The 19,866-nt window shown below is 49.1% G+C and overlaps 1 protein-coding gene across 3 annotated transcripts in view; it reads left to right on the top strand.

Moving 5' to 3' along the window:
- Positions 1-19,866, top strand: part of RNFT2 (ring finger protein, transmembrane 2) — a 71,421-nt gene that overhangs the window by 36,202 nt on the left and 15,353 nt on the right. For all 3 annotated transcript variants that reach the window (XM_032310097.1, XM_032310096.1, XM_032310098.1), the window contains exons 8-10: positions 17,906-18,055; positions 19,240-19,305; positions 19,440-19,541. In XM_032310097.1, the coding sequence (XP_032165988.1) occupies positions 17,906-18,055; positions 19,240-19,305; positions 19,440-19,541 (318 nt within the window). The remainder of the gene's footprint in view (positions 1-17,905; positions 18,056-19,239; positions 19,306-19,439; positions 19,542-19,866) is intronic.

Below are 19,866 nucleotides of genomic sequence, written 5' to 3'. Positions count from 1 at the left end.
CTAGGTTCTAGAGACTCAGCAGTGAAGGAGACACAATATCTGTTCTCAAAGTCTTTATGTAAACAAGATGCTGAGATAAATAAGCAGTATGTGAGGTGGAGAAAAATAAAATGGTGGTGGCAGGCGCTCCTCTTTTAAATAGGGTGGCTGGGAAAGTCCTCATGGAGAAGTTGACATTCATGCAAAGGCTTGAAAGAAGCAAGGGGATGTGCCATGCGTATATCTGGAGAAGAGTATTCTGGGCGAGGAAATAGCATGTGCAAAGGCCCTGGGGTTGAAGCATGCTTGGCAAGCTCAAGGAACAGCAAGTGAGTGTGGCTGGAGCAATTGGGGGAAGGGTGGGGGTGCAGAGGGAGAGAGAGAAGCAGAATCCAGAGCCTGGTGGGGGGGCTCAATCCCAGGACCCTGAGATCATGACCAGAGCTAAAGGGAGATGCTTAACTGACCGAGCCACCCAGCTGGTCACTCCAACAAATTTATTATGTTATAGTTCTGGAGGTTACAAATCCAAAAGCAGTCTCCTGGGACTAAAGTCCTAGGGTCGGCAGGGCGGTTCCTTTTGGAGGCTCTAGGGAAGAATCGGTTTCCTTGCCTTTTCCAGCTTGTAGAGGCTGCCTGCATTCCTTGGCTTTGACCCCCTTACTCTACCTTCATAGCACATCTGTCTGACCTCTGCTCCCTTCTCTCCGACACTCCTGCCTTCCTCTAACAAGGACCTTTGTGATTACATTGTTTCCCCCTCCCCAGTAATTCAGAATAATCTCCCCATCTTAAAATCCTTAACTTAATCACATCTGCACAGACACAAAATTCCTTTTGCCTTGCAAGATACCATCACAGGTTCCAGGGATTAGCATGTGGACATCTTCGGGGAGCTACTATTAAGCCTATCACCCTTCCCAACACACACACTTTGCAAATAAGGAAACTGAGGCCCAGAGAGGTGATGTCACCTTTGGGCAAAGTCATCCCCCAGCATAAGGACAGGCCTGCAGCTGGAGCCCATGTCCATCTAGTTCCAAGTCATGGGCTCTAGACCACTAGGAAGGAGGCACCTTCTGCCTATCTCTGACCATCTCCCTTTCACCTAACCCCGAGGCTTGGGCAGTTGAAGCCCAGAGCATTTGTGCCTAAGACCATAGCTGACATGGGGACAGAGAAGCACATTCACCCACCTGGGACGAGGACAGAGGGAAGAGACTGCCTTTCTGCAGCTAACAGGGTCCCAGGCCACTTCAGGCTTAATCATCAACACCTTATAATTGGGCCTCTCTTGGGTCCCAGGGAGCAGGGCCCTGTTTGTAAGGAGGCTCCTGATGTGCATGTTGCTGGGACACGTGGCCTGAGCCCTTCCTGTTCATGGGGCCAAAGCTCTTAGATCAGGGGAACCACAGCCAATGAAACTGGGTACATGCCTGCTGCTGTTGAGGGCAGAATTCTCCTGCCAGTCTGGTGACCCCTGTGGGGCCTGAACAGCAGGCCTCAAGGACTCGATCAGCTGGCCCCTGGGGCCACAGCACCAAAAACCCATCCTAGCCTTTGGCATGCTTTCTGGCCTCCTCCTCATCCTGGGCCCTGAAGCCAGAAGAGCAGCGAGAGGACCTTAGGAAATCAGGGGTGTGAGCTATTTTGACTAGCTCTGGTCAGTTATCAGAAGGCAGGATGTGGTGATGGTCGATAAGGGCATCCATGCTGACATCAGACACACTTGGATTCAAATCCCACCTGTGCCAGTTAGTGGCTCTGTCATCTTAGCCAAAATGATGAACTCTGAAGTTGAGCCTCAGTTTCACCATCTACAAATGGAGCACACTAATTTGCCCCCCTGGCTCATGAGATTGTTATAGGTGGTGTAAAAAGTGGGCAAATTTTCTGCTTGTGACTTTTTTTTTTTAAGATTTTGTTTATTTGACAGAGATCACAAGTAGGCAGAGATGCAGGCAGAGGGAGAGGAGGAAGCAGGCTCCCTGCTGAGCAGAGAGCCCGATGCGGGGCTCGATCCGAGGACCCTGGGATTATGACCTGAGCCGAAGGCAGAGGCTTAACCCACTGAGCCACCCAGGAGCCCCGTGCTTGTGACTTTTTAAAAAATAACACAAGGTACAAAAAATAATAACAATCATGTTTTAAAATTAGAAAATAACACCTTAGAAACTCCCTATGCACACTTCCTGGGTTCCATCCATCTCCCTCCCTCCCTTTGCTCATAAGAAACGACAGAGTTTTGCAGTTACACTTTCCTCAGTGTCCTTATGTCGGCTTTTTTGTCTCCTTTCTGGCTGAGCCATTATGTATAACCCTACTGCCTTCCATACTTAATTTCCTACGAATTGTTCCTCTATTCTCTCCTCTTACCAAGCAAGGATGCTGCTGGTTGGGAGACCCAAACATCAAATTTGTCAATACTAGTAAACTTAGAATTAATGGGCTCTGTGTGAGCACCAGAGAACCTTCCCAACGAGTAAAGTACTTGTACCAAGAACCTCTGACTTCCTAGAAAGAACACAAGCAGCCCAGGCTTTATTCTCAAACAAACCTGGGCTTGAAAATCAGCACTGCCTACCAGCTTGATCCACCAAGTCTTTGAGTTCAATCCAGTAATATTAAGTGTCTACTGTATGACAGGCACTGTGTTGATACAGGCATGCCATGAATGAGACAGAGTCCCTGCTTTTGTTTGGTTGGGGAGATCACCATTAAACAAATAAGCATGCAAACGTAAAACCAAATTGTGATAAGCACCAGGCAGAAAATAAAACAATTCATGGGAGTCCCATTTAGGGAAATGGTAAGGGCTTTCTCGGCGCAAATCGTATTGCACTGAAACTTGTATTTCCTCGCCATCCGACTTTGGTTAAATAATTTCAGTTTTGTCATCTGCAAAATGGAGCTGGAAATTACTCCCTCAACAGCTCTGCCCTTGGTAATAGGCTGTGACTCAATGTGTGTTTCAACAAAGGAGCTCTGGTCATTTGCCTTCCTTTCTGTCAGCTGTGGCAATGTATGTTGCTGAGATCTGTTGAGCAGTTAGTCAGCAGAAAGTGATGGAGAACTAGCTGCTGGCAGGTGAGTTGTCAAGCTTTCTAAGGGTCTCGTTGGCCCCTCTACATTTGATGGCGGACTCTGGGGGTGGGAGAGAGGAGAGAAGGTATATTGTCCACTGGCAACAGGAAGTCTTCCTTTTTCTGGAGAAAGTGGTGAAGAGTAATACAAAGGCTGTGCTACTGAATCACATCCCAGCCCTGTGGCGGGTCCTTTCACCTCTGTGAACCTCCTCTTCCCATCTGAAAACTAGTCCTTATAATTCTTCTCAGGTGGGTTTGTCGTGTGGAATAGTGGCCTTTAACATAAAACTGTCCAAGTACGTCGTGGGCACCCAGCAAGCTTGACCATTACACCATTCCCCGCCCAGAGCCGGAAGTGGGACAGAGATACAGGGAAAGGGAGAGCCAAAGGGCTAGTTCACACCATCTCAGCTCAAGTCTTGATCTGCACGTTCCTAGCTGGGGAAACTCGGGCAGGTCCCTTATCCCTCTGAGCCTCAGTTCCCTCATTAAGACAGAGCAAAGAAGAGAACTTCTTTCACTGGGCGGCTGTGAAATCATGCAGGGAAGTCGCCTGGCACCGCTCGCGACCCAAGTCCAGGGGAGCTGATGCGATCACTCCCTGCTGGTACGTGACCTCAGGGGTGGCGAAGGCGCGTGAAAGAATGGAAAAGGCAGCTTTGCCTTTCGCAAACAGCGACCTCCTTTGTCCGCAGAGGTCAAAGAGCGGTCGGCTCGGGAATCGGTACCGGCGCGGGGCGCACGGAGGGCCCGGCCCGGAGCCGGCGGCGCGCAGAGCGGGGCGGCCGGGGGCGCGGGACTGTGACCTCATCGGCCGGCGCCGTCCCGCGGGGCCATGAGATCATGAGATGCCGGCGCTCGCCGAGGAGTCGATTTGTTGGGAGCGCGGGGACAGCCGGCCGCCCGCCGCGGTGATCTCATCCGGGCCCGGGGGAGGAGGAGGCAGGCGGCCCGGCCTGCCCGCGCCGCCCGGAGGGGGATTAATAGTTGCAGCCGGTCGGTGACGTCACCGGCAGCGCCCGTTGCCGGGTAACGAGCGGCCTCTGGCCCCGCCCCCGACGGCCGCGCCCCCCACCTGCCGCACTCTGCCTCAATCCATTCTGGCTCGCCCGGTCTCTTTGCTTTTTTCCTTCTTTCTTTCTTTTTTTTTTTTTTTTTAACGTACTGTAAAATGATCTAATTATAAGTGTACAGGCTCGATGGATTTTTGCATATTTATATATCTATATGTAAAATATGTATATGTATGTCCATATGTTTCAAGATCTCAGCGCTCTTCAATAAGAATGATGCAAGCCACATAGATAACTTCACATTTCCTAGTAGTCACGTTAAACAAGTAAGAAGGAGCAGGTGACATTCATTCTAATGATATATTTTATTTATTCTACTATGTCCAAAGCATTATTATTGCAACAGGTAATCAGTACAGAAATTTTAATGAGCTCTTTTATGTAAGACTTGGACAATCTCTGTGTATTTTATTCTTTCAATACATCTCAATTCGGAAATGCTCAGTAGCCACATGTGACAAGTGGCTACTGTATTGGGCAGCACAGGTATAAAACATTTCCAGTGGCGCCTACGTGGCTCAGTGGGTTTAAGCCTCTGCCTTTGGCTCAGGTTCTGGGATCGAGCCCCGCATCGGGCTCTCTGCTCAGCAGGGAGCCTGCCTCCTCCTGTCTCTCTGCTTGCCTCTCTGCCTACTTGTGATCTCTGTCTGTCAAATAAATAAATAAAATCTTTTAAAAAGAAAAATTTTCCAGCGCCCAGAAGCTTCCTTCTTCCTCCTTCTGGTCAGCACCCCTGCCAAGGGCATCCATTATTGTGACGTTCACCATCCCTCTTCAATCCTCCCCTCCCCTTACCGCCCCCCCCCATCACACACACATCTTGTATCTTTCGTTTCTCTCACCCCACATCTCACTTTAACCCCACGGGTCTGCATCACAGTGGCTCAGAGCACCAGAGGGGAAGTCAGACTGGATTTGAACCCTGGCTCTACCCCATCTTGCACTTGGACAGTCTCCTTTGCATCTTTGAGCCCGTGCTTCCTCACCTGTTAACTGTGACTCATGATAACAGGGTCCATCTCCTTGAGTCCTCAGAGTAGAGACCCTTGGCGGCAGCATGCCAAGTGTTTCAAAGAGAAATTTTATCACTCAACTTTTGAGCCAGCTCTGGTCCTCTTTCTGCTGGTTTCTTCTCTCTTCCCTCTTGTAATTCTTCTACTAACTTAGGCTCCCACAATCTATTCCTTCCCCTCATGCCTCTGTTGAGCTTTCTCATCAGAGAAATGGGAATGGATCATAACTAGCCACCAGGGGAGCAAGGATGTGCAATTCCTGGCCCATGGTGAGTGCTTGGTAATAAAGAAATCACTTTCTTCTTTCCCCTCCGTCATGACCTCCTCCCTTCCTCTAGGCTTCCTTCAGTCCCCAATCCCCTCAGCACTTCCTCCCACCACTCCTCACCATGCTGTTCCCAAGTGTTTCCAAGCTCTCCCCACCCTCAGCCTTCTCAGGTTGAAGACCTAGATTGGGAGTGCCTGCCCCTCCGCTGAAGGCACAGAGGTCGCTGTTCCTCTCTTTTGTTCTGAAGGCTTTGTGGTTCCCCATCCAGCCCGCAGGCCACCTTCCTAAGGAAACAAGTCTTTCTTTTCAGCCCCTTTTGCCTGCCTGCCCTGCCCATGTCAGAGCAGGAAGTATGACCTTCACAAGGAACTAGGTCCCAGTCGCAATCAGAAACTAAGGAGTAGTTCAGAGCGAGCAAAGCAAATATGGGAAAACCCACAGGGGAGATTGAGGGACCCTTTTCTCTTCCCTCAGGTTCCCTGAAGCCCGGGAGGCTGAACCCAAGTCCTGCTTATTTCCCCTCAAGGGAAAGGAGAAGCTTTGCAGGGAAGACTGTGTGTGGCCCTTTGCTACCTTTAGTTTGAGGAAGCTTTCCAGCCTCCTTTTCCTGACACCCCCTTCCTATTGGGGGAGCCGCCTGGCCCTTTCACTGTGGTTCTGATGAGGCTGTCAGTCACAGCGCTCTGCCCACCCCAGCCATGTGATCAGGACCGACCAATCATAGAAGCTGATCACCTCATTTGGCCTCTAAGCTTGGTTCTAAGGATGGAGGCTTGCCATTCATTTGGTGAATGGGTCCAGGGAGAAACAGGTCTCTCTTCAAGTGGGGTTGAAGCTTTAAGACTGTTGGCTTGTGGCTGGCAATGGTCATTTTTCCCACCAGATATAGGTGAATCCAGCACTTTCTACATGCATCACCTGGGGCTGGTTATCTATGCTCTCTGTGCCTCAGTTTCCTCATGTGTAAAGTGGGAGCATTAATATCTCCTCCCTCAAAGTGTTCTGTGTGGCGGGGTGCCTAGCACTTAGTAAGAACTAAAAATTAGTAATAATTTTAATCATCGTCATCATCATCATCATGATTCCCACCCAGAGAGGGCCTGGCCTTGGCAGGAGTGAATGAAACTTACACGTAGAGCAGCAGACAGCCTGAACCAAGTGATGGGAAAGAGGAGAGATAGAAAGAACTATAGAAATCGAGATTTTTGGCCACATTGTTTGCACTCTTGGACCCAGCTATATGGAACCAGAGCCACCCTGCCTTCTCCAGTTTCGTGACCCAGTACAGCACAATCTTTCTAGAACCTACTTCGAGTAGACTTTCTGTCATTTACAGCCGAAAGTGACGCTACAATGCAGACTTGTATATCAGCAGTTCTCGTAACAGTGCTTAGAAGACCAGAATGTCCAAGCTGGGTCACCCACCGCCATCACACAAAACAACCGCGAGGCCCAGAGAGGGAGAATAACTTGCCCAAAGCCACACAGCTACAAAGGATGCACCCCAGCTATCTGACTTCAGACTTGGCAATCTTAACGCCTTGCTTAACTTGTGAAAATCAGTTCTTTTCCGTCCTGCCTTCTTCATCCACCGCCATCCTGTTTAATGAGGCTTAATTCATTTTGTCTGGAAGATGTTTTATCCTTGCCAGGCTGCTAGCAGGGGCCGGAGTACTCCCGTGTGCCAGGCACTGCATTCAGTGCTTCCCTTGCACTAGCTCATTTATCCTCCCAACCACTCTAGGAGGTAGGTTTTACTTTCGCCTCATTTTACCAATGAGAAAACTGAAGCGGGGAGAGATGAAGTGACTTACGTTAGGTCAGTCGGCCGGAGACAGTCCGAATTCAAATCCTGGTCATCCGACTCCAGCATCCATGCCCTCACTGTATCTGCTCTGGCTCCAGGGCCTTAACAGCTTGGAAGAGGCAGAGCTGGGACCTGCACCCAATGTCACAGCCCTTTCCTTCTGCACTGTGGGTCTTTCCCGCACGTGCTCCAATGAGCAGTCACTAGACAATGCCCTTCTTCCCCTCCTTAGACGCAGACCCTCAGTTCCTAGCACTTCAGCATGAGGACTCTCCATGTGAAAAACCTAGCTGTTTGAACCATGATCATTTAGCTCACCTATTCACTCACTCACTGGTTGATTCACTCACTCAGCAAACATTTGCTGATCACTAATGGATGCCAAACCCTCAGTATTAAGCAAATAACCGTGAAGAACCCAAAACAATAGTGGCTTAAATGTAGAAAGAGTGTATTTTCTTTCTCGGGCAAAACCCGAAGGTAAGCAACCCAAACCTAGTAATGTGACACCTTCCAGCTCACTGTTTCACCAGTCCTAGGGTGTGGGACTTCTCTTCATGGCCCAAAATGGCAACTGGAACACAAGCCATCACATCCAAGCTCCAGACAGCAGGATGGAGGAAAAGGGAAGAATACAATGAAAGGGTCTCTGAACTTGTCACATGACATTATCCCATATCTTAGTGACCCAAGTGGCATCTAGAGGCAAAGGAAGCTGGAAGATAAAGTCTTGGTTCAAGATAGTTGTGCGTCTGGTTACAAAACTGAGGGCTCTAGGACTATGGAAGCAGGTAAGAAAGGAGAGGAGGACAGCCAGCAACTGGGGACTGATTAGGCATGTGGGGAAAGATGGTAGAACAATATATGATTCCCTGCACTTATGGAGCTCACAGCCTGGTCCAAGAAACACCTAAGAGTTACTGAGCACATACTCTGTGCCAGGGGCTTCTCAAAGGTTCTCACGTGTTTTAGAGTTGGGTCCTCTTCACACTTTTCAAAAGTATTGAGGGTCCAGGGAGCTTCTGTTTACATGAGTGACAGCTATCCACATTCACTGTCATAGAAATTAAAACTGTGACCTTTTGGGGGCACCTGGCTGACTCAGGCAGAGGAGCTTGATCTTGGGGTCATGAGTTCAAGCCCTATGTCGGGTATAGAAATTACTTAAATAAATAAAACTTTTTTTAAAAACTGTGACCTTGGGGCGCGTGGGTGGCTCAGTGGGTTAAAGCCTCTGCCTTCAACTCAGGTCATGATCCCAGGATCCTGGGGTCGAGCCCCACATCAGGCTCTCTGCTCAGCAGGGAACCTGCTTCCCTTCCTCTCTCTGCCTGCCTCTCTGCCTACTTGTGATCTGTCTGTCAAATAAATAAATAAAATCTTTAAAAGACAAAACAAAACAAAACAAAATACTGTGACCCCTCTATAATACTCATTAATTAAAAATAATAATCAGCCAATTATACAATAACATTAATAACATATCTTAATGAAACAATTTATTTTTTAATTACTGAGAATGGAGGCATTTTCTTTTTTTTTTAGTAGATTTCTTTAACATCTGGCTCAAGTCTGATCCCCACATTTTCTCATTTGTTGCAAATCACATGTCATGAGCCTTAGGAAAAACTCTATTGTACACCTGGTAGAGAGCAAAGGTGTCAAATAATGTATTAGTATTATTATAAAAAAGTTTCAATTTCACAGGACCCACCCCGCCCTGCCCAGGGTCCCAGACCACACTCTGAGACTGATTGACTTGTATCTTCATGGGAATCCTGGACAGTAGGCACAATCAGTCACAAGCTCCCCCTCAAAGCAGAATAGATTGGGGGTGGGGAATCCATGGAATCTTAGGGAAGGAGCAGCAAGGTAAGAAGGGGAAGGAAAAAAAGCCCAGTTTGTGCAGAAGTGAGCAGGAGCCTCTTGCCCATGCGAGGTGGCCATATGGCTCCAGTGTAGACGGGGCCGCATGGAGAAGGCTGGGTAAGCTGTTCAGGCTTTGTCCTCAGGACTGGGGAGCCATGGAGGGTTATAAGTGGGGGTCCTCAATAATCAGATTTATGTTCTCCAGGGAACATCCTGGGAGGAGGCACAGCTGTCTTTCTCCTCATCACAGTGTGTCTGGCTTTTTGACACAGTCCTGGAGTGCTAACCAGCCCTTAGCCACACACCAGACTTACCGGGGAAGCTTGGCATGTGGGACAGCAAGCAACCCACCCCCAGAGTGGCTGTGACGTCTCTCTTTAGCACTTTACTCTAATATGAGCTTCCTTTAGCTAACAGGCAGTCACAAGAATAATAATAATAGCCAACATTTTTATATGGTGACCTGTCACACCTTGTTTTAAGCTCTTCCAGCATGTGACTTAATTTTCTGACCAGGAAGGATTTATAAACTGGCCTCTGGAGCCAACCTGTCTGGGTTCAGATTTTCTCTCTGCCGCCTCCCAGCTGTGTGACCTTGAGCAAGTAACTAACCTCTCTGTGCCCCAGATTACTGTTCTATAAAATAGGGTTAACGATAGCTCCTGTCTCCTAGGTTGTCATGAGGACTAAATGAATTAACGCAAAGTGCTTAGAACAGCGTCTGGCAAGTAAAAAGCCCTCAATGTACATATTTGTTATTATTAACATCACAGCCCTTGGAGGGATGTTATTATTACCTCCAGTTTATAGTGGAAGACACCGTTCTTCCGCTGTAAACTCACCGTTCTATGAGCAGAAACAGTAGTACCAGAAAGACACAGAGCCTGTATTTCAGGGGCTTACATTCTCATAACAAAAAAATATAGACCCTGTCAGAGAGCGAGTGCAATAAAGAAAACGAAAGCAGAATACAGGGGCAGCTGGGTGCCTCAGGCAGTGAAGCTACTGCCTGTGGCTCTGGTTATGATCCCGGAGTCCCAGGATCAAGTCCTGCATCAGGCTCCCAGCTTAGTGGGGAGTCTGCTGCTCCCTCTGTCCCTCCTGCCTCTGGTTCATATTCTCTCTCTCTCTCTCTCCCAAATAAATAAATAAAAATAGTTTTAAAAAGAAAGAAAGGAAAGCAGATTACAGAGGGTGGAGAGTGGCCGGGGTAGGGAGGGAGCACGGGGGTGTTGCTTTATGTACATGGTTCTGTGATCCTTCTCCATGAGGTGACATTTGTGCCAAGATGCAAGGGAAGTGAGGGAGCCAGCTTGGCAGATTTCAGGAGGGAGGGGGCTCCGGGGCGAGGGAAGAGCCAGTGCAAAGGCCCTAAGGTAGGACTGCGCTTGGCTTGGTTTTGGCTTGGTTTTTTGAGGAAACAGGCCCCATCACACGTGTGGGCAGGGGGCAGATCTTACAGGAACTGGAAGACACGGCAAGGGTTTCAAATGTCATTCCGAGCGAGACAGATTTTCACAGGTACAAGCTCAGGGTTGATTTGATCTGTATTTGTATTTTAAAAAGCTCATTTTAGATACCGTGTGAAGAAGAAAACCATACAAGGGCAAGGACAGAAGGACAAGCAGAAGCAAAGAGCGGTTTCCAATAGGATTTGTTGATGGATCGGATGTTAGCTATCAGAGAGGATAATCAAGATGATCTCAGGGGTCTGAGCACACGGAGAGGAAGTACCTTGCCAAAGGTATACAGCTAGAAAGTGGCAGAGCTGGGCTTCGAACCCAGTCCATAGAAGAGAAGACCTGCCTCCAAATCACAGGCCGCCTACTTGGCAGCTGTGTCCGTGTGCTCAGCCTGCTCTAAGAAAATACCAGGACATTTCTTTCCTATGGCTCTGGAGGCTGGAAGTCCCAGAATCAAGGCTGATTTGGTTCCTGGTGGGAACCCTCCTCCTGGCTTGCTGATGGCTGTCTTCTTGGCATGTCCCCACATGGTGGGGCAGGGGGCAGTGGTGGAGAGAAAGGACAGGAGCCCACAAGCTCTTTGTCTTTTCTCATAAGGGCACAGATTCCATTCCTGAGGCCTCCAGCCTCATAACCTAATCACGTCCCAAGGGCCCCATCTCCGCGTACCATCCCAAGGGGGTTAGGTTTCTACATAGGAATTTTGTGGGAGAATTGATTCAAGCCACAGCACCCACTAAGTAGCCGTAGATGAACGCTTTCAGGTTTTTGGGTTGTGTTTTGTATTGTTTGGCTCAAAGCAGCTACCATGATATTATTGCTTAGGATTCCGTGGGTTAAGAGTTCTGTCAAAGCCGGAGCAGGGACAGCTGGTCTCCGTGCGGTGTCTGCTGGGGCTGGAGCCCCGACGAGGGCCTGTTCCCTCACAGGTGTGATGCATCAGCGGCCGGGGCTGCAATGAACTTCCCAGGCTCTGTATCCTAGACCCCCAGATCTGAATTCTCATTGTGGACTGGGTTCCTTGCTTCTTTCTCCTCCCTATAGTCTCAGAACCTCTCCTTGGAAATATTTTATCTGTTTATTTCAGAGAGAGAGAAGAGAGAAAGCACGAAAGCATGAGCAGAGGAGGGCGGGGGGCAGAAGGAGAAGCAGGGAGCCCGACACAGGGCTCGATCCCAGGACACCAGGATCATGATCTGAGCCAAAGGCAGACACCTCACTGACTGAGCCCCCCAGGTGCCCCAGAGCCTCTCTTCCTTTCTAGGCTGGGACTTTCCAGATGACCCTTCAGTCTCATTCTGATGTCCCTTAGTTCTTTTGAACCTGACATTTCTCATCTCCAAAAGAAGCTGGCATTGATCATGTTCATCTTCTCAGATGTTCGTGAGATTCCTAATTAGCTCCTGTCACATACGGAGGCCTCCCTGGGTACCTGGGTCTTAGGTTCATTTGCTCATTTGATCCTCAGACATCCCCCCCACACACACCCCTCCGTGTGTTGGAAACAGGTTGCCCTGCCTTGTGAGAGCCGATGATTAAGTTTTCAAGAAACGTGCAAGCGGGTGTGAAACCCTTGGCAGCTTAAAATGGGCCTTGTGGGAGTATTTACGCCGTAGAAATTGACAAACACACAAATCAGGGCCTTCGTTGGTTGTTTTCCAGGGACCTGGTTTGCCAGCACACCACTGCGTGTATGTATGTGTGTGTGATATAGGTATGTGTGAGTTTGTGTACATATATATTCAACCCCATTTACAGATTAAGAAACTGAGGCTCAAAGCCATTAAATTATTGTCTAAAATCAATTAGTAGGTACAGATCTGACCTTGGAGTCCCAAATCCCTTACCTGCTGTGCTGTCTTCCTTCTCTAGATGAGAAAGTGTGCCCCAAAGAGATTCGTAAACATATTCATAAAGCTGTATAATATTATGAATTGCAATGCAGAAAAATATCTTCCATCTCTGTCTACCCATCCTTGACACATGACCCTGCTAACAACCATCCGATGATGTGTCCCCTCCCTCCTCACCCCAGAGTTCAAGTCCTCTTCCCCAATTCATTTCTCCTGCTTCTCAGCAGTCCTCTCTCCTGCATTTGCCACCCCCTCCCAGAGTCAGCCCTCTGTTGTTTCCTTGTTTCCCATGTCACTCGATGTGTCCCTGCGCCCCCACCCCCCAGTCCTCGCAGTATGGAAGTCAGCACTGACTCCTCCGCCTTCCCGTCTCTGCCGCTCCCGCCCCCTGGATCAGAATCCCAGCGGAGAACCCTGCGCGCCCCAGTCCTGTGGCAGTTGTTCCTGTTCCCCTTCACGGGTGGCAGGGAGGGAGAGGGTGGCGGGGAGCAGACGGCTCACAATCTGATCGCTTCTCCTTGCTCCCTGACACCCCAGAGAAAAACCACACATTCCATTTGGTGGTCGTCAGAAATAACATGCTTAAGAAACCTGGAATTACAAAGCTGCTTAATTAGAGAGCGATGGTTTCACTGGGATATGCCCAGTTTTCCCTGGGGGTTGTATCTCCTTCTCCAAGTGCCCCCCCCACCAGCAGCTAATTGCTACCTTTGCATGGTGCCACGAAGACACTCACTCCCTTTATTTCGTCGTCTGTGACATCAGTGCTCACTTCTAAAGAGACATTCTCTCTTCCACCTCTCCTCCATCAGCGACTTGAGAAGCTGACACGAGGAAGGAGAGTGGACTCCCTAGCCTCAGAACGGTCCCCGGCCACGGGACGAGCATCTCCTCCCTGTCAGGTGCTGGCAACGCGACCAACTGTACTGAGGCCAGGGACCACATTTTGAGTAGCACGTCTTTTTCAAGGTCAGCTGAGATGATACTTTCTCTTAGGTCTTGGAAGACTTACCTAATCACTTCTCCACTCCTACCCCATCCTCCAACTCTGGCCCCCTCGTGCTCCGCTCTAGCTGAGTTGTACCACACTGTGTTAAAATAATTTGTCTAGCATCTGGGGCACCTGGGTGGCTCAGTGGGTTAAAGCCTCTGACTTCGGCTCAGGTCATGATCCCAGGGTCCTGGGATCGAGCCCCACATCGATCTCTGCTCAGTGGGGAGCCTGCTTCCTCCTCTCTCTCTGCCTGCTTCTCTGCGCAAGTTAGGTTGGACATTGGGAGAGACTGAGCTTTTGGCCCAGAATGAGCTGGAACATGCAGTCGTTGAGTGAGCCTAGATGAGGGCAGTTGAAAGCATGGGGCAGCTGAGGCTGAGGTGATGCAGGAAAACGAAGCTCACAACATCAGTATTCAGCAGAGCCCGGGGCCTGCTGTCAGGACACGGACCGAGTTTGAGCAACCCTAGCCATCTGCTGAGCTGCTGTACCATTGCTTCCGCTCCCACCACACCACTGGCTTGTAAAACCAGCATGGTGCCCATCCCCCACATCTCTGCTTTCCCAGTCGCCTCCACCTTGCCTCAGGCTGCAGAGGAAACCAGAATACCCCTCTGAGGGGTATGTCCAGGGATCAGAGACTGGAGGGGGTAGAGGGCCCTCACAGCAAGGGCACAGCTAGTCACAAAGGTCAGGCATTGGGATGAGGGGACAACTGGATGCCCTTTCTTGGTCCCCCTTCCTAGGCCCATCAAGATGGAATATAGTGGGGTAGATAGAAAGTCTTTATCCTCATCCCAGACATCATCCATCTGATGGATAGGCAACATGTTTTTATAATCTTTTTCCCCCTCTAATGTAAACGTATCCTATGCTCAGTACAAAAAAAAGAAAAAATTGGAAAAGGCAGAAAAACACGAAGATTATGGGGACATTTCCACTCAGAACTATTATATCAATATTTCCTTGCGTCAATAGGTACCCTTCGCCAGGATGATTTTTTACCTTTCCCTTTTGAAATTTTAGACTTAAAGAAGCATTGCAGAAATGGTGCAGAGTCGTCACATACCCTTCCCCCAGCTCCCCCTAATGTTACTATCTAGTCTGACCACAGTGCAGTTAGCAAAGCCGGGAGATGAACATCACTGCTGTTTCTATTAACAAAGTGACAGACTTGACCAGATTTTGCCAGTTGCCCCACTAACGTCTCTTTCATACTCCAGGAATTATTGAATCCAAGATCCCTCATTGCGTTCATCTGGCATATTGTATCTCGTTATTCCTCTCCGACCTGACAGTTCCTTGATCTTGTCTTTGTCTTTTGTGACCTTGACACTTTTGAAGAGTGCTGGACATTTCTTTTGCAGAATGAGCCTCCTTTTGGGTGTATTTTTTTTTTAAGATTTTATTTATTTATTTGATAGAAGGAGACCACAAGTAGGCAGAGAGGCAGGCAGAGAGAGAGGAGGAGGCAGGCTCCCTGCTGAGCAGAGAGCCCAATGCCGGGCTCGATCACAGGACCCTGAGATCATGACCCAAGCCGAAGGCAGAGGCTTTAACCCATTGAGCTTCGCAGGCGCCCCTTGTATGTGTCTCTTATTCATGACTCAATTCATGTTTTGTAAATTGTTGACCAGAATAACCACGGAGCTGATACTAGGTTCTTCTCAGAGCTTCTTATCAGGGGGTCCAGGCTGTTGACAGAACTTACTGCTGGGGGTGTAAATCTTGATCATTTGGATCACGTGATATGTGCTGGGTTTCTCCACAGTTGAGTTGCTGTTTTTCAGGATAATGTTTGAATGGCTGTATGGCTTTCCATTATAGCTCTCCACCATAACAAACCCTCTTGTTGTACATTTATTTACTTGTGTCTATTGGTACTGTTACAAAGAATGCTGCTGTGACCTTCATACACATCCCAGTGCACATCCTGGATAATTTTGTTAGGATGAATTCCTAAAGATAGAATCGCTGGAGCAAATGCTATTCACATTTTTAAGGCTCTGTGCGCCTGAGGCAGGGATGGTTGCTTCTTTCTATGTTTGTTTGTTTGAATCAGCTTTATTAAGGTGTAATTTAAATACAAAAAAAAAAAAGTGCAGTTTTGAAGCATATATTTCAATGAGTTTTTTTTAATTAACATATAATGTGTTATTTGCCCCAGGGGTACAGGTCTGTGAATCATCAGGCTTACACATTTCACAGCACTCACCGTAGCACATACCCTCCCCAATGTCCATCACTCAGCCACCCTATCCCTACCCGCCTCCCCCCAGCAACCCTCAGTTTGTTTTGTGAGCTTGAGAGTCTCTTATGGCGGGGTGCCTGGGTGGCTCAGTTGTTAAGCGTCTGCCTTTAGCTCAGGTCATGATCCCAGAGTCCTGGGTTCGAGCCCCGGATCAGGCTCTCTGCTCTGCAGGAAGCCTGCTTCTCCCTCTCCACTTCCCCTGCTTATGTTCCCTCTCTCGCTATGTCTCTCTCTGTCAAATAAATAAAAATTTAAACATATTTAAAAGGGGCACCTGGGTGGCTCAGTGGGTTAAGCCTCTGCCTTCAGCTCAGGTCATGATCTCATGGTCTTGGGATCGAGCCCTGCATCGGGCTCTCTGCTCAGCAGGGAGCCTGCTTCCACCCCCACCGCCTGCCTCTCTGCCTACTTGTGATCTCTCTCTCTCTCTCTCTCTCTCTGTGTCAAATAAATAAATAAAATCTTTTAAAAAAATTTTTTAAATAAAAATCTTTAAAAAAAAATGGTTTGTCTCCCTCCTGACCCCATCTTGTTTCAATGAGATTGTTGGGTTTTTTTTTAAGATTTTATTTATTTGTTAGAGAGAGAGAGAGAGCACACAAGCAGGGGGAGCCGCAGGCAAAGGGAGAAGCAGGCTCCCTGTTGAGCAAGGAGCCCAATGCGGGACTCGATGGATCCCAGGACCAGGGATCGTGACCTGAGCCAGAGGCAGATGTTGAACTGAGCCACCCAGGCTTCCCCATTTCAATGAGTTTTGGCAAATGTATACACTTGTGTAACCACCATACCAATCACATTATAAAATATCACTCCCCGGGGCGCCTGGGTGGCTCAGTGGGTTAAGCCGCTGCCTTCGGCTCAGGTCATGATCTCAGGTCCTGGGATCGAGTCCCACATCGGGCTCTCTGCTCAGCAGGGAGCCTGCTTCCTCCTCTCTCTCTGCCTGCCTCTCTGCCTACTTGTGATCTCTCTCTCTGTCAAATAAATAAATAAAATCTTTAAAAAAAATATATATATATATATATATATATATCACTCCCCAAAATTCCTTGATGCCCCTAATAGTAAGTCCTCCTCCTCACCCCAGGCAACCACTGATCTGATTTCTCTCACAACAGATCAGTGTTAATCTATTCCAGGATTTCATATAAATGAGAATTGTGCAATATGTATTCTCTTATAACTGTCTCCTTCCATTGGACATATGCATGTGAGATTCGACCATCAGTCATCTCTTCATTTTTATTCCTGAGTAGTATTCTGTTGTATAAATACACCACAATTTGTTTATGCATTCCTCCACTGATGGACATTTGGGCTGTTTCCAGCTTGGAGGTATTATGAATAGAATTGCTATATGATCATTTGCCTATAAGCAGACATACATTTTTTTTCTCTGGGGTTCATACCTAGAAGTGGAAATGCTAGGTCATAAATAGATGTATGTTTAAATTTATTAGACATAACAGGATGGGGTTATTTTCATCTCATTTTATAGCCGAGGCCACAGAAAGCTGGAGGGACTTGTCCAAGAGCAAAGGGAGGAAGGGAAATAGAATTGGTTGAGTACTGCTCCGTGCCAGGCACGTGCTAGATGCTCTCTGTGAATCTGCAGAGCAGTCTGTAAGACAGGAGTTGTGGTTCCCGTTCTGTAGATGAGGAAGCCGGGGCCCGTGAACTTGCAGCAATGCAAACTTCAAACCCAGCCCCATCTGAATCCCAAATGCGTCTCCTTCGCCCAGATGTCCCCCTGCGTTCTTGCAGACAGTAGCTGGGAAGGAGAGCGCATATCCCCGTCCAACTCTGGGCCTGCCCTTACTTGCCTCCTATCGTCCATCCAGCTCCTGCCCCCGAGGCTGGGCCCTCCGTGATCCCTGGGTCAGCCCTTGAGACAAGGGCAATCTGTGTGTGGGGCCAGGGACGGTGGCCCCAAAGCCACAGCAGGCACCAGGGAGTGACCCACACCCCAGCCCTCTGACAGAAGTGTCCAGTTTCTCCCTCCCTGAAATGTGATCCTCGGAGCTTTGCTCCTTGAGGTTGGTGGGCAGTGGGTGAGGGCGGCGGGCAGGGGCCACGTCTCCCCGGCCATATCGCAAACCCATTAAGAGCAGGTCTGAGTGCTTTCCAAAGCTGATTAATGGCCTGCCTGTGACCTGGGACATCATTACTGCCCAGGCTGGGGGACCCCCGGCTGGGTCCTTTGGGTCTTTTACAGCTAATAATAATTGATGCTTTCTGTGTGGTTGCAGGGCAAGTTCTATCTGGTCATCGAGGAGTTGAGCCAGCTGTTCCGATCACTTGTCCCCATCCAGCTGTGGTATAAATACATCATGGGGGACGACTCCTCCAACAGCTACTTCCTAGGAGGGGTCCTGATTGTTCTCTACAGCCTCTGCAAGGTGAGGTGGGCCAGAGACTTAAGGGCTGTCATGAGGAAAGTCCACACATTTGCCAGGTCTTGGGGGCAAGCAGGGAGCTTGGAATCTTTTTTTTGTTTCAAATGGGGGGTGGGGTGCAACTCCTTGGCACTGAGCAGGTACGCAGGGCTGCACCACCCCCACATCTAGTTCCAAGACATTTTCATCACCCCCAAAAGAAACCCTGTACCCATTAAGCCATCTCTCCCTGTTCTGCTCACTACCATCCCCCAGCCACTGGCAACCACCAGTCTGCTCTCTGTCTCAATGGACTTGCCTGTTGTGGACATTTCGCATAAATGGAATCCTCCGCCGTGTGGTCTTCTGTGGCCGGCTTCTTTCACTTAGCATCATGTTTCCAAAGTTCATCCACATGGTGGCATATATCAATACTTCATTCCTTTTTGCGGTTAAATCCACCCTGATTTCTTGCCCATAAAGCTCACCAGATGCTCTCCCTTCACATATTTCCATTATTACTCCTGTATTTATGGGCGAGGAGATGGGGGCTCAGAGAGAAGCAGCTCGCCCAGCGTCACTCTGCTAACGATAACAGAGTGGGTTTCACACCTGGGCAGCCTGCTTCCAAAGCTTGGAGCTCTTACCTGTAGATGATACTCCCCCCTCCCAAACTTGTTTCCATTCCTAGGTACAAATCGGGTTTTCCCCCCCACACCCATAAACACATCATCCTCTTTCTTTTCCCTTCTCTATTTCTGGCTCTAGAGAATCCTGAGGGAATATATTCTTCCCTTCTCTTCCTCCCAGCAGGACTAGCTGGGTAATCCATCCTATCAGCCACTGGGGCTTCTCTTGCCTGCTGATTCTGATCGACTGGCAATGCCTGACTGGGGAGCTGGCTGGGTTTAGAATCAGGGTTCTGTGATCAATTAGCAATGCCTGTGCTGGGCGTCGCAGTGGGAAGAGGTAGAATGTGTGTCATGTATTTGCTTTCCTGGCCCTGGTAGCAAGGGAGACTATTGACAGAAGGCAGCAAGCCAAATGCCAAGCAAAAGTGATAGGAATGAGGAGCTCCAGATGGGATAGAGTGTCCTGAAAATGTTCATCGTCAAAGACAAGGGGTCAGTGGGGGTGGTTTGGGAGTAGTAAGAAAGATCCTAAACAACCCTTGGAGACTTTCAGCCATCACTCCCCTCTCTTTTCAGTCATTTGACATCTGTGGTCGTGTGGGCGGAGTTAGGAAAGCCCTGAAGCTTCTCTGCACCTCTCAGGTGAGCTGACTTCAAATAGCCCCCACTGAAGTCAAAAGAACCAGGAGCCAGAGATAGCTCTCTCAGCGCTCCTGAAGACATTGCTCTGGGGAGGGTCCGCAGCTGGCCGTATCTCTGTCTCCTCCCTCGTACAGAATTACGGCGTCCGGGCCACTGGGCAGCAGTGCACAGAAGCCGGTGATATCTGTGCCATCTGCCAGGCCGAGTTCCGGGACCCTCTGATCCTCATGTGCCAGGTGAGTGGGATTGGGCGGGGCCAGCAGGGTACAGAGGCTGGGGGGCCTCTAGGGCCATGTTCCATGCAGAAGTCCCATGTGCCTCTCCAGTGACCAAACCTCAGGTTCTGCGGTGGGTCTTTGGGGACGGGATGGTCAAGACTGGAGTCAGATCGGACAGGCTCTGCCTCTTCCTCGGTGGGTGGCCCTGGGCAGGTTCCTTCATCTCTGTGAGCCCTGGATTTATCAGTCCAGCATCAAAAATGACAAATTTAGTATGCCGTAGTCAGATTCATTGGTGTAGGAATCCAGGCAGCACTCTGGACCCTTCAAGGGTAGATCATTC

This window comes from Mustela erminea, chromosome 13 (assembly GCF_009829155.1).
Source record: "Mustela erminea isolate mMusErm1 chromosome 13, mMusErm1.Pri, whole genome shotgun sequence".
NCBI classification, from domain to species: Eukaryota; Metazoa; Chordata; class Mammalia; order Carnivora; family Mustelidae; genus Mustela; species Mustela erminea.
The sequence above is the reverse complement of the archived record's forward strand: the minus strand, read 5'-3'. Positions and strand labels throughout refer to the sequence as shown.